General features: G+C 39.8%; 2 protein-coding genes across 2 annotated transcripts in view; one reads left to right on the forward strand and one right to left on the reverse strand.

Annotated features, from left to right (window-relative positions):
• Sugct (succinyl-CoA:glutarate-CoA transferase) overlaps positions 1-10474 on the reverse strand; it is an 808498-nt gene extending 798024 nt beyond the window's left edge. Inside the window, exon 1 of the mRNA XM_004629655.2 lies at positions 10347-10474. Within this exon, the coding sequence (XP_004629712.1) occupies positions 10347-10437 (91 nt within the window). The 5' untranslated portion in view covers positions 10438-10474. The remainder of the gene's footprint in view (positions 1-10346) is intronic.
• Mplkip (M-phase specific PLK1 interacting protein) lies at positions 9985-12959 on the forward strand. The gene is made up of 3 exons (XM_004629561.2): positions 9985-10067; positions 10684-11228; positions 12463-12959. The coding sequence occupies exons 2-3, from the start codon at positions 10890-10892 to the stop codon at positions 12661-12663; spliced, it is 540 nt and encodes a 179-aa protein (XP_004629618.1). The 5' UTR covers positions 9985-10067; positions 10684-10889; the 3' UTR covers positions 12664-12959.
• Positions 12960-13821: the final 862 nt, after the last annotated feature.

Raw genomic sequence — 13821 nt, forward strand, 5'->3', positions numbered from 1 at the left:
TAAACTCACTTTAATTCATGCCTTAAACAATAGAAACTTCAAATATCAATTTAAAATAGGCAAAGGAAATATTTTTCAAAATGGAACACTACAATGCTATACATCGCTATGTAAAAACCTAGAAAACAATACCAAGTTAATAGACTGTGCGTGTGCGTGTGTGTGTGTGTGTGTGTGTTGGAAACAGGATCTCACTGTGTAGTTCAGGCTGGCCCTGAACTCACTTTGTAGCCTAGGTCATCTTCAAACTTGCAGCAATCCTCATGCCACATCCTCCTAAATGCTGGAATTACAGGCTGTGTACCACCATGCCAGGCTAGGGTATAGACCTTCTAAATCAACTTATAATCAACTTACATAGTCATAGAACTCCTAACCCAAAGTCAACAAGCCAAAAGAGAAAACTAATCAGAAAACTAATCACTAGCTGGGGAGATGGCTCAGTCGAATAAGTGCTTCCCTGGCAAGTGCAAGGGCCTGAGTTTAATCCCCAGTTCTGCCAAAAAAAAAAAAAAGAAAGAAAGAAAGAAAAGAAAACTAATCACTAGATGGTCAGGTCTCTTCAACAGGCCATCCTGAAATTAGCTACCCAGAGAATCACAAGTGGTTGAAGTAGAAATAGGCAAAGGAAATGAGTTATTAATTACTGAATATAACAATGTTCACAAACGCAAGAGGTCCTCTAAATTCCTCAGTATTAGTGATGAGATTCTTCTGTGGGAGACGACTGACCAAAGGAAAAAAATCTTTGAATAGAAAATGGTAACCCTCCAAGGGACAACTGGCAAAATAGAGCTCACACCAGAGTGCTGAAACAATTTCATATAAATTCTTGAAGAAAATTATAACTATCACAGCGATGAAAAAAAATGCACATGTTGTGGGCAGACAGTACTGTTTTATCATGCTTAGGAAAAATACAAAGACATCCTCCCTTTGATATAATAGATATTCTAAGCCTCATTTCATAAAACACTGTAGATATTTAACTGGGAAGAATGGAAGGAAAGGGCAGGGGTAGCACAGAAGAAGTGTAGGATGAATTTGTTTGTGAAACAGACTATGTTTTATAGTTTGCTTTTAATAGTTTCTAGTGGGTAACTTTGAAAGACAGGTGTTCAGAGAGAAATTCAGCAGTCTTTTTGTATAAGGTCTACAGAATTCCTCCAGAGACTTCAAGTAGTAAAAAGGAATCTTTAAGGCCTTCTTCACATGATTAGAGGGCAGAGAGGCAGAGAAGGGCAAACAAGGAGTTCGTTTCTAAGGATAGAAGTTGGCCTTTAATGTGATTTAGCCATGTTCTTATTACAAATGCTTTAAAAGTTGTAATATGGATAATCAAATTATCCATAAGAAATGTCACACATTCAATCCCCGGTTCCGCAAAAAAAAAAAAAAAGAAATGTCACACATAAAGATATGTATATGCCAAGACCAATGATATATGAAAATACTTTGTCTATCATGTCTTATAACCCTGAATATAATTTCGATTTGGGAGTTTTCTGCTTAGTTGTTTGTTACAAATTAGACAACTAAAAATCTGCATCCCACTGTCATTAATTCGATTTTCTTTTGTTTTTTGTTTTGTATTTTTAGGGAATTGTCTACAGGGTGTTCAGGGTGTCACTACTAGATTGAACTCGTAGTAATCTGCCTGTTTATAGCTTCCCAGATCTGGGATTATAGGCGTGTATCACCACTCCCAGTCTCAATGTGCCCTCGAGGCAGGGCCAGCACTGCAGGCCCAGGGATCGAACCCCTAGTCCCTGTGCCTGTTTGCAAGCGTTTTAATCCACTGAGCTTTTTGGCCAGCCCACTGTCATTAATTTGTATATGAAAGATTTTCATATACTTTCTTACAAGGTATTATTGGTACCTGTTTCTATAGTCACATTTACTTGTTTTTCATAGATTTGTATATGATTTAAATAGTAAAAATGTGAAACATTTTCCAGTTATTTAATAAAATTACTTTTTCTTTTTCCTTTTTATTTTTTATTTTTTTTTCCGGAACCAGGGATTGAACTCTAGGCCCTTGTGCTTGCCAGGAAAGCACTTATTCCACTGAGCCATCTCCCCAGCCCCTAAAATTACTTTTTCTATTTTTACATGTTCTAAATCATTTTAGAATTTCATTTAATAAAAAAATTTCTTTCATGATTTCTGCCTTTAGTCCTGCGTCAAAGTTTCTCTAGACACTCCCCCCCCCCATATTTAGTGATTTATAGCAGGATTCACAGGGCTTAGCAACTGCTTGTACTTATCACTAAAAATTTTTCAATAGCAAAGTGGCACATGACAGGACCTGCAAGGAAAAGATAGGAAGTCCATGTACAGTCCTCTTAGTTCTCTCCCTCCTCAGCAGGCCACATGAAGCATGCGTCCATCTCCAGTAATGAAAAAATATAGAAGCACATGCAATGTTTTTACTCATGGAAGTCTATAGGAAACTCAGACCTCCCTTTACTGAGGGCTTTTCACATGGGCACTCTGCTTACCACATACCAAGATTTCCAGAAAAAAAGCAAATTGTTCACTATAAATTATACTGTTTGTCAAACCATCTAGACATAGTCCAAAATCACCTTCATTAATTAGGAAACAATCTGAGTGCCAAGTTTCCAATCATGAGACAGAGTTAACTGTGTAAGATGGGGCATGTAGAGATAACACCCTGTTATTTCAACATATTCTGGTTACATAATTACTTGTTTATAGATGGTGGGTTGGTGGGTTGGTGGCGTTTTTCTGTTTTTGAGACAGAGTTTTGTTGAGGCTCAAACTTACAATCTTCCTGCCTCTGCCTCCCAAAGGCTAGGATTACAGGCATGCTCCAAGGCCCCATGCTCTAAGACCCCTTTCTATTTTGCCCAAAATTTTAGCTTTCCTACAGAAAGTGCCATTTTCGTCCATTTTCTGCTGCTATATGAGAATACCACAGACTCTGTTGTTTTTAAAGGAAACTTTTCTGTTCCATTGATCTAGGGGTTGGAAAATGCAAGACAGAATGGTGTCTGCCTGAGGGCTTAGTGCTGCATCATCTCATGGCAGAAAATAAGAGGACAAGAGAGAAGGAATAAGAGAAAAGCAAAGAAGTTAAGCTTGTGTTTACAATAACCCACTTGCCATGCAAGACATCATGTATGAGAGGCCAAGATTGCGGGTAGTAAAAGAATTTACCAACAGTCAAGGATACAGGAAAGGCAAGTTTATTCACATTGTTAAGAGAAGAGTGTGTGACTCCAAGAGAGGAGAATGCCATTAGGGTAAAAGACTAGGTTTGATAAGGGTTTGAGGATGTGATAAGGGTGTGAGTGATGGAAACAAGTGGCCTTGGGGGCTCTCTTTAGGTTATCTTGTACTCTGTCTCACAGAAGAAGCTGAAGTATGTCAAGCTTTATATACTTTATTAGTACATGTTTGCTACATATGCATTTTACAGTCATCTTGGGGAGCTGGTACATGTATATAATAGAGCTTGTTTATTTTTTAATCCCAATTCCTCCCCCCTCCCTTCCTTCTCCTCTATTCCTCTTGCCCCCTTATCATCTTTTATATTAATCTTAGTTCATGATTATGGCATATAATCTCTGCATTCGTTGATGTTATTTGTCAAGCAAATAACAATGAAGTGATACAATGAAGGAGCCAAATTTGACATGATCCCCTACTCTGATCCTCACTAAAGACCTTCAAGGCTTGATATAAGAGCACCTATATGCATCAACTCTGAGACAGGAGCACTGGAAAAATATATGTGGTCCTCATCAAAAGTATACTTATTATTTATTATATATGTAGTTTAGCCTGTGTAGAATATTATGGCTTCTTCATACTTTCCAATTAAGAGAAACCTGATGAGGCAAGATGCTAGGTTTAATGTAACTGTAATATACTTAAATATTAACTCATTTCTGCTTGCTCAGATGTTATACCACTCCTGCAATAACTAACCCAGTTCTAGGATAACAGACCTAATCCATGGTGACAGCTCTACTCCCATCTCTTAAAGACAATGAAATTTCAACATCAGTTTTGAAAGAAACATTCAAATCACGGCAAGATCCTATGACATTAAAATTTTATTTATTTACCTTAAAACATTTTAGTGTTCATATCTGGAAAACCATGTATGCTCTAAATTTTTTCATGTCAAAATGTTCTATCAGTAATTTTATTATTTTCAATGAAAACCTCTTTAAGCATCAGTTAATGCATTAAAACTTGTGTTAAGGGCCAGCCAAATAGCTCAGTGGATTAAAGTGCCTGCTTAGGCAGAAGCAGGGGCTGGAAGTTCGATCCCTGGGCCTGCCATGCCAGCCCTGCCCCCAGAGCATGCTGAGACTGCAATTGAGACTGGGCATGGTGGCACACCCCTATAGTCCCAGTTCTTGGGAGGCTGTAAACAGGTGGATCCTTATGAGTTTGATCTAGTAGTGAGATCCTGAACACCTTGTACACCCTGTCCTAAATACAAAAAAAAAACAAAACAAAACAAAACTTGTATTATACCTGTATAAAGGATACTAGCTTACATTCTGTTCTACAAAGAAATATGTATGTATAAAACATTACACCTATGCTTTAGTACTATACATACTTAGAAATCAAGAGCAAATTTTAATAAAGTAGTGGAATTTTTACTCTCAACAAACTTAAAAAGAACTTGCTTCTAATTCTTGTATTTTGATTATGACACTCATGTTACAATGAAGTAATCTTCAGGGTTCAAAGGAAGCCTAACCCTACCAATGAATTAATGAATCATTCCTAAAGATGCACTTACTTTTGTACTACTATCAATCCTTAACAGGACACAGCTTGCTAATGATAGGAAGCCCCAGAAGGAAAACATAATATGAATAGTTACAGTAAATATAAAGGTAAATATTAGAAAAAAGATTATGCTGCAAGTATATATACAATAATTTGTTATTAGAAATTAGAAATTATTTTATATCATAAATTTTTATATTACATTTACAGAAATTATTAAATATATTCATCTAAGAAGTATTTATCAAAAATGCTAAATTTTTAATCTCTACATTTATTCCTTTGTGGCCTGAAAGCAAGCACAACCTTTCTGGAACAGATCAAAGTTATTATTGCTGACATCAAGAAATGCACCAATAGGGCCAGCCAAATAGTTCAGTGGATTAAAGTGCTTGCAAGCAGGTGCACGGCCAGGGGTTCAATGCCTGGGCCTGCCATGCCAGCCCCGCCCCCAGGGCACGCTGAGACTGCAATTGAGACTGGGCGTGGTGGCACACGCCAGTAATCCCAGCTCTTGGGAGGCCGTAAACAGGTGGATCACTACAAGTCCAATCTAATAGTGAGACCCTGAACACCCTATATACCCTTTCCTAAAATACAAAAAAAAAAAAGAAGAAAAAAAAATGCACCCTTTCACCACATCTAATACCTCAGGAGATACAATGAGAACCAGTTCGTCAGGCCTACACTTTATAGGGGCTGAATTAAGGAAGTGAGAACTATCCCAGAATCAAGAATCTGGGAGTCGTTATAGCCAATTACAGACTGTCACTTTCCCCTGAAAAAGGAAGAGAAAGCTCATCTACTTAAAGAAGTACTAGCAAACCTATGGTATGCTTGTCACAGTGGGCTGTTGTTATCATTGAAAGTTCTAAAGGGTTCTCCATCAATAAATTAAGGTATGCATTTTGTAGTAAAAAACATATATATGTATATACAAAATAGTTAAGATAGATATACAGCTACTTTCTCTTAGTTCAATGAGAAGAAAGATTTGTACTAATATTGTTTTGACAAGAGATCATGTCTGCATCTTGTACTGTGAACAACTACTACGAAGAAAATAACATGCAATGTATTAATTATTGTAACTGTCCTACCAACCTCTTTTGAAACTGTCTCATTGCTATTTCTCATTAATTAAAAAAATAAATTAACTAAAGTATGCAAAATATCCCTGGAAAGAGAACGAGAAGGTCGCTGGATTCCTATCCCTTGGAATGTAAATAAATATTTGGAGGCAAGTAAATGAGTTTTACTGGGTTTATAATATTGGCATTGTCTCTAAGGCTCTGAGTTTTATATGACTCTAAAATAGAGATACAGGCCTCCCGGAAAACCTCATGTTATCTTTTAACTTCTAAGGCTTATCCTTTAACCCAGATTTTGGTTTTCAAACTCCAGACAATGAAGAAACATGAAAATATTTACTTCTTAGAATCACAAATTAACACTAACCAAACATTTAATATTTACAGTGCTAACACCTGATTCCTTTTAAAAATAGTAGTATTCAAATCCTTTGTGCAAAGCCCTCAGAGGGCCCCAAAGCTTCTCTGGTGATAGTGGAAGGGGGAGGGTAAAGTAGGTGAACACAGTCACCCCAAACCTGCTTTAAACACAGCTTCATGTGCTTTTATGAACTCAGCTTCCAAGTATAGTTTTTGAAGATAAGGTTTTATTTGGGGGGGGAACCCAAAAAACAGAAAACACATACAAAAATAAACTTTAAAATCAAAAGAAACACCAAAAAAGTCTTAGAGACAAGGTCCCATTTACACTTATATTTAAATTTTTTTGTCTTAGTACTCTTTATTAGAGAGTTAAGTTAGGTAGAAATATTATAGGAATCCAGAAAGGGCTAGGCCCTCAAGGAAGTCAATACAGAAGATGAACCACTTACAACTGTGGTTGGAGGTGCATCTGTTGAAGGCCAGGTCTCAAGATAAAGATGCAATGACCAGCCCTATGTGCCTCCACCAGGGATAAGCAATAACTTGAGATTATGCTATCATTGGTGCCACCTGCTTCAGTGAAGTCCAGATAGACACCAGTTACCCAAGTGGATGACCACAGCATTCAGACCCATTCCTTCCCCCAAAAGCGTTTTTCTTTCCATGCACCCTTGCTACGTGCTCTGCTTTTCTATTAGATCAATACCAGCCAACTGACTGCTTGTAATCTTATTGGTTAATCATTGCTTGACCCACCTTGTACCCTCCTTGTGATTTTGTACCCACCCTGTGATTTTGCTCTTTAAAACATTCTTAGAGAAATAGCCCCATTGGCAACCCTGTCTAGGAGCTGTCTCTCTTAATACATTTTTTGTACTGTTAACCTCTACTGTTCTTTATAACTCATTCTGCAATTTCAGGGGACATGAACTCAGTGTATCTGACACCTAGCATGTTGGGAGTTATATTTTCTCCTATAGCATTGTTACTTGCTTTAACATGCATCTTTTAAAGCACAACACCACACAATCAATTATTTTGACAGTGCAGTGCCTCATGCAGTTCTCAGGTGCTCAGGATGTTCCTTAATTTTGTTTCTAATTTATAACGCTAGGAATCTAACCTACAGGTGAAAATTTTTTTAATGTTTATGACACAATCTTGCAAAGTTACTAAACTTGGCTGACCTGGAATTCACTGTCCTCCTGCCTCAGATTTCAAGAATGTTGAGATTACAGGCATTTGCCATCACAGCCTCCTCCTTGATGTTGTTCTATTTGTTGATGCTATCACATTCAATGCCATGTGAAGACAGTACTTACTAATAATGTTGGTCCTTCCTATACAATGGTCCAATTCTCTTGTTTAAAATTTTTAAAAGTATACCTATTTCTTAACAAAAATAAGCAGCACATTTTCCCCCCACAGAAGAACTCATATCCATCATCCCAAGTCTTTTTCTACTTCTAGATAACTCAAGAAAAAACTTCCTCCTTTCCCCTAATCTTTCCTCTCCTTAATTCTATCACCATACAAAGAAATTATATCTACAGACCTTGGGATCTCAGCACCACCAATTTTATTATTTATTCATTTATTTTTGGTACCGTGGACCAAACTCAGGACCTTGTGCTGGCCAGGCAGGTGCTTATGCCACTGAGCCATCTCCCCAGCCCTTCAACACCACCAATTTAGACAGACCATAATTCGATAAGACAATGCCCATACTTAGATCCAATAGTTAAAGTGAAGGACCAGTATCAGTATCTACTAATTTCTAAATTATAAATAAGCTACACAGCACCACTTTCAAAATTATACATGGCTCACCTATTGCATTTCTCAAAGAGTGTCAATTCATTTTCCTTTCACTTTTCTTCATCTGAGATTTGAAAACAAGACCCTCTATGTTGCCCAAGGTGATCTTAAACTCCTGGGAGTAAGTGATACTTTCACCTCAGCCTCCTGAGTCCTGGGACTACAATTATGCAACATTCTGTCCACTATGACAATTCATTCATATTTGTTGAGGGGGGGACTACTTAGAATTCAGGAAGCCTGAGTTCTAGTCCTACTTCTGCTCGCTATGTGAATTTAACCAAATCATTTAAATTCTCTCAGTCAATTTTTCACCTGTAATAAGGAAAGTAGGTATTGAGGGTGGGAATTCAGTGGGAATGTACTTGCCTAGTATGGATGAGCCTTGAGGTAAATCCCTAGAACAACAACAACAACAACAAAAATGGATTAAAGTGGTCTAGTCTCACAAGTGATTTAACTAGGTCTGGAGCTTCATATAATTAGCAAAAATTCCCTGTCTTTCAGTTCTCATATATTCCTGTAAATATCCTCCTAGGCACACTGTCATGCATAATCTACCAGTCCAAAAAAAAAAAAAAAAAATCCAGTATAGGCCAGGCATGATGGCACACACCTGTAATCCCAAGGCACACACCTCAGCCTCATACACTTGGGAGGCTGAGGTAGAAGGATCACTATGTGTTCAAGGCCAGCATGAGCTACATAATAAGTTCAAGAGCACCCTGAATTATAGAGTGAGACACTGTCTAAATTAATTAATTGATTAATTCTAGTATATTTCTTTCTTCCCCATTTCTAATGCAATTTCATTATTTGTAGAAGAGCAACATTTAACCATAAACCAAGTAAGAAGGTAATTTATAGTACTTTACACATGAAGGTGAAAACCAATTCTGAATACCTTTTGCCAGTTATTTTTAAAAATTAATAGAAGTGATTTTGGTCTCTGCCTCCCTCACTTCATTGTCCTCTTCCTAAAGCGGACTGGCTGATAGCATAAAAAGTGAACATCACTGACCTATGATGTAATTTATTAATTTGTTTGATAAATACCTGAGTGTCCATTTATGTACCAATCACATTAAGCTAAGCACAACGCTTAGAAAAAGGAATTTTTGAGACTGGGCATGGAGGTGCGTGTCTGTAATCCCAGCTCTTGGGAGGCTGAAAACAGGTGCATCACTACAAGTCTACGTAGTGAGACCCTATAGACCCTGTACTAAATACCAAAAAAAAAGGAATTTTTGGACAGGACAGAACTATATAATAGTGCAGATGAACTAGAGTCCTGGGGAATTTAATTACTTCATACTAAGATTTGATGACACTATCACACCTTCACTGATTCTAAAACTTGGCTAGAAAAGAAATCTGAACCAAGTTTCCACAGAATAAATCACCACCACCACCAAACAACCAAAAACTCCTAAATGTTTGTGTCTCTATTCATCAAGGAGGATGGAAACTGGAAAGACAAGTTAGGCTGTCACAGAGACAATGACGAGCAGTGACCACAAACTGTGCACCACCTGAAGGAAAAGCACAGACCCTGGCTACCCATTAGACTACCGCCTAAAGAGTCCTGAACTTCTTCAGGATTCTTACCCTACATACTGATTTACAGAGGATCACCACTTACTCAATTTTTTAGCAGGAAAGAAAGTTCTATAAATCTGATAAATCTAAATTTTATCCTCTAAAATTCTTCTGGCGGGTATTTGGTGAAGAGTCGTGTTTTATTGCACAAGAGGTCGGTCATCCTTGAATTAACTCACTTCTCATTATAATCACAATCTGTGAGACAAGATGTGAAGAGCGCTGGCCACACAGAACTTTGTGCACCTCAGCCCTCGTGCTTCTTAACCAGCGCCCTGGAACTTGAAGGATGAGGGCAAAGTCCGGCATGTGCTAGCAAGGCGTCTTCTACGCGGTTCCAAGCAGCAGGCTGCTTTGTGAAATGCAGCTAGGTGCGCATTCTCTCTTTTTTGGAGCTGGACAATTTCTAAAATTGCAGTAAGGCAGAAAAGGAGAGGGTCGAACGCGGGGTGCAGGGAGAGGGGACGGACCCGGGGACACCAGTGCTGACGGGGCAACCCTGACGAGGCTGCAGAAGCTCGGGCCTCGGAGCGAGGGCTCCCCGGAGCGAGGGGTGGGGGGACGACCCAAGCCAGCAGCGCGGGCCACGGGCGCGACACAGACTCCGCCAAAGCGCCGCGCTCCCCCAAGGTGCCCTGAGACGGAAACCCGGGCCCGCGGTCCCGCACGCCGCCCAGAAGGAGTCTCGCAGGGTACCTGACTGCGGGCGGCCAGTCCACAGCCCCCTCCCGCCGCCCCGGCCGCAGAGGAGGCTACTGCTCCGCAGGACCGCCGCGCTCCACAGCATGGCGCACCTCTCAGACCGCCCGCGCCGCGGCTGAGCGAGCAAATGCGCGGCACTGCGCCTTCCGCCGCGCGGGGCGCTCGCGGGCGCTCAGCTCCGCCCTCCACCGGGCGGGGCTGGACCTGCTGACTTCGCGGGCTCCCTCGTCAGGGTTCTTCCGTGAGGGCCGGGCTGAAGACTGGTGGTCTGGGAAGGCCTTCACTGGGGTCTGGTGTTCGGTGTTTCCTTTATTTTTTTCTCTTCCTTCAGTTAAATCACTCTTCTCCACCGAATTGAGTACCCCATTTATCCCGCCGCCCGTTGCGGAACCTTTATGACCCAGGAACCAATGTGCCAAAGGTTTTGGCGGCCGGAGGACTGTCTGGGTAAAGGACGACCAGTTCTCGCTGGCGGGTCCGTCGTTACAGTTCCGGTAGGAGAACGCGGCGGTGAAGGCCTCGTCTTCGGTTCCTGCCATGCACCGACCGAATTTTCGACCCCCGACTCCTCCTTACCCGGGCCCGGGTGTAGGAGGCTGGGGTAGCGGGAGCAGCTTCCTGGGTACCCCGGGCGGGGGCGGACCGCGGCCGCCCTCCCCTCGGGACGGGTACGGGAGTCCGCACCACACGCCGCCGTGCGGGCCCCGGGCTAGGCCCTACGGAAGCAGCCACTCTCCGCGACACGGCGGCGGCTTCCCGGGGGGCCGGCTCGGGTCTCCGTCCCCTGGCGGCTACCCTGGCTCCTTCTCCAGGTCCCCCGCGGGGTCCCAGCAACAATTCGGCTACTCCCCAGGGCAGCAGCAGACCCACCCCCAGGTAATCATAGCCAGCGTTTGCCGAGCTCTTCCTGTGTGGCAGGCATGGTACTCATACTCCCTTTACGTGGATTATTTTGTTTAATCCTCTCTGAGGTGACTTTCTATTGTTAGCCCTATCTTGCAGGTGAGTCAACTAAGGCTTAGAGAATTTATCTTCTTTACATTTAGTTTACAAAGTGGCAGAGCCGTAGTTCTGTTCTAGCGCCCTGGTGCCTTTGACCAGTGACCTGCCGCTCGTACACAATTCTCCCAAAATCTCTTGTTTCCTCATCTTTTCCAGGGCCTTGTCATTTCGTCTCAGTAAATTATTCTAAGCCCGTGAACTCCTAGAGGAGAAAAATTGAAATGAAACCCCAGAATGTAGTTTCTGTCGATTATAGGCTGTTGCCATTTTCTACAGCAATTACCTGTCTCCTTCCCGCCCTCCCCCCGCCCCTATTTTTTTTAAACCTTTATCTTTATTCCAGCTACATTTCCCTTCGGTACTACAGGAAGTTTTCCATTTCAGTAAGAGTGAACACAAGGCAGAAGGGATAGTTCCAATGTATCTAGGATTTCTTTCGCTAACAATTTGGATCTGCTCACTGTTTTCCAACTTTGCGTGTGCTAAATCATCCCTGCCTCTTTGAGCTTGGAGCTAATAGAAAATTTTCGTGAGATAGAAAGGTTCTAAAAACTTTATATAGAGTTAAAAATAAGTTTTGATTTCCCTCCGGGATAAGAAGTAAGTTTCCAGGGAAAATTGAATATGATTAGTTCATTACATCATTGCTTGTATTTGATTTCACTACTACTTGTGTGCAATAACTGCAGAATAACTACACTAAAAGCTCAAAGAAGAATTTGGAAAAAAAAAATATTTGAGGTAATAGTGGGAATGGAATTAGTTTATTACATCACTGCTTGTATTTGATTTCACTACCACTTCTGTTTGATAACTGCAGAGTAACTACACTGAAAGCTCAAAAAAGAATTTGAAAAAAAAAAAAAAGAAATATTTGAGGTAACAGTGGGAATGGAATAAGCATTTCAAATTGATGTAAGGACTTTTAACAACAAAACACTAGATTAAAGGAAGCATAAACTTTGTGATTGAATGAATGTATCAGTATTAGGATTCAAGAGACAGCTTTTAACCAGCAGTATGATCCTCACTAGTCTTTAACAAAAGGAAAAAGTACCAGTTATTTCTACTATATGTTTTTTTTTAACTGATGATTTTTTTCCTAAAGGGTTCTCCAAGGACATCTACACCATTTGGATCAGGGCGTGTTAGAGAAAAAAGAATGTCTAATGAGTTGGAAAGTTATTTCAAGCCTTCAATGCTTGAAGACCCTTGGGCTGGCCTAGAACCAGTATCTGTAGTGGATATAAGCCAACAATACAGCAATACTCAAACATTCACAGGCAAAAAAGGAAGATACTTTTGTTAACATTTCTGAAATTCACCTGGAAGCTTCATGTGTCAGGAACATCTTGGACAAACTTTTACGTTGTGCATAAGTTGAACCCAAAGATGATGACTTTGAATAATTAGTAAGGTCTTCATATTTTTCATCATATCAAGTGTTAGAGAAGAAGATAGGATAATTTGCAGTATTTAGCTCTCTGGAAGTGCCTACCACATTTAGAAGATTTACAGTTTCCATATATTTAATATTCCTGATTATATAATGAACATTTGTCTTTTAATGTTTTTCCAATGTTTTAAAATAAAACATTTTGTCTTTCTAGCTATATTGTGATTTTCTGGTATAAGTAAAATTACTAAAATAATGCCTTGTTATCACCTAGAATTTGTAAAATGTTTTTGCAAACTACTTTTCAAAATGAAATATACCTCTAGATAAAATGGATGAACCATCTTTTCAGCTAAAGAACTTTTCAGTTCTGTTTGTTCATAAAGGAAGAGACTAACAGAATTCTGTTCATATTTGAAATAACCAATTGTTCTACATACATGTTTTATCTAAAGCTTCTGTAAAAATGCTTTCAGGGTTGATTTTTTTTCAAGTCACAGAAACCCATTTGTCATGAGTTTATACTCATTTAATCAGAAAAGGCAATGATAAAACATGCATAGCTAGATAAGTGTTCTGTTTTAGTTTGTCTGTTTCTCAGAATTGTGGGATTATTTACTGTTGAGGCCAAAAAGATACCTACTAGTTCTGAAATCACTTAGTTGGTCAATCCTAGAGAGGGCAAATCATGTATGCTAAGATGATTCAAGGCAGTGAGGCCAAGTTACAGGGGCTTGAAACATGGGCCTACTATACTGGAGGAAGTTTTGCGATCTTTTAGTTCCACTATAACCATTTGGACTAGGAAAGTGGCTTTCTGAAGAGATGCTAAGAACAGAATAAATTTCTCCAGTTTTCTAAAATCAAGCCTTAAGATACTCTTGTTAGATATTTTAGGCCCACAAAACATGTTTATGGAGCTAGCTAGAATTGTGTTTCAGCGTTCCCAAAAAAGAAATATCTCAACGTGAAATGGTTACACCATCTGTTTGAGACATACCCAATTCTGTTTGTTTAATGAAAGCCAGTTTTGGAAATTCTCTTATCAGTATTACCTATATGAATTAACTA

This window comes from Octodon degus, unplaced genomic scaffold (assembly GCF_000260255.1).
Source record: "Octodon degus isolate 3935 unplaced genomic scaffold, OctDeg1.0 scaffold00031, whole genome shotgun sequence".
Classification (NCBI taxonomy): Eukaryota; Metazoa; Chordata; class Mammalia; order Rodentia; family Octodontidae; genus Octodon; species Octodon degus.

Bases quoted from the DNA above. Each gene is read 5' to 3' on its own strand.
- Mplkip (XM_004629561.2), top strand. From the start codon at position 10,890: ATGCACCGACCGAATTTTCGACCCCCGACTCCTCCTTACCCGGGCCCG. The intron at 11,229-12,462 runs GTAATCATAGCC...TTTTTCCTAAAG, and splicing joins AGCAGCAGACCCACCCCCAG to GGTTCTCCAAGGACATCTAC.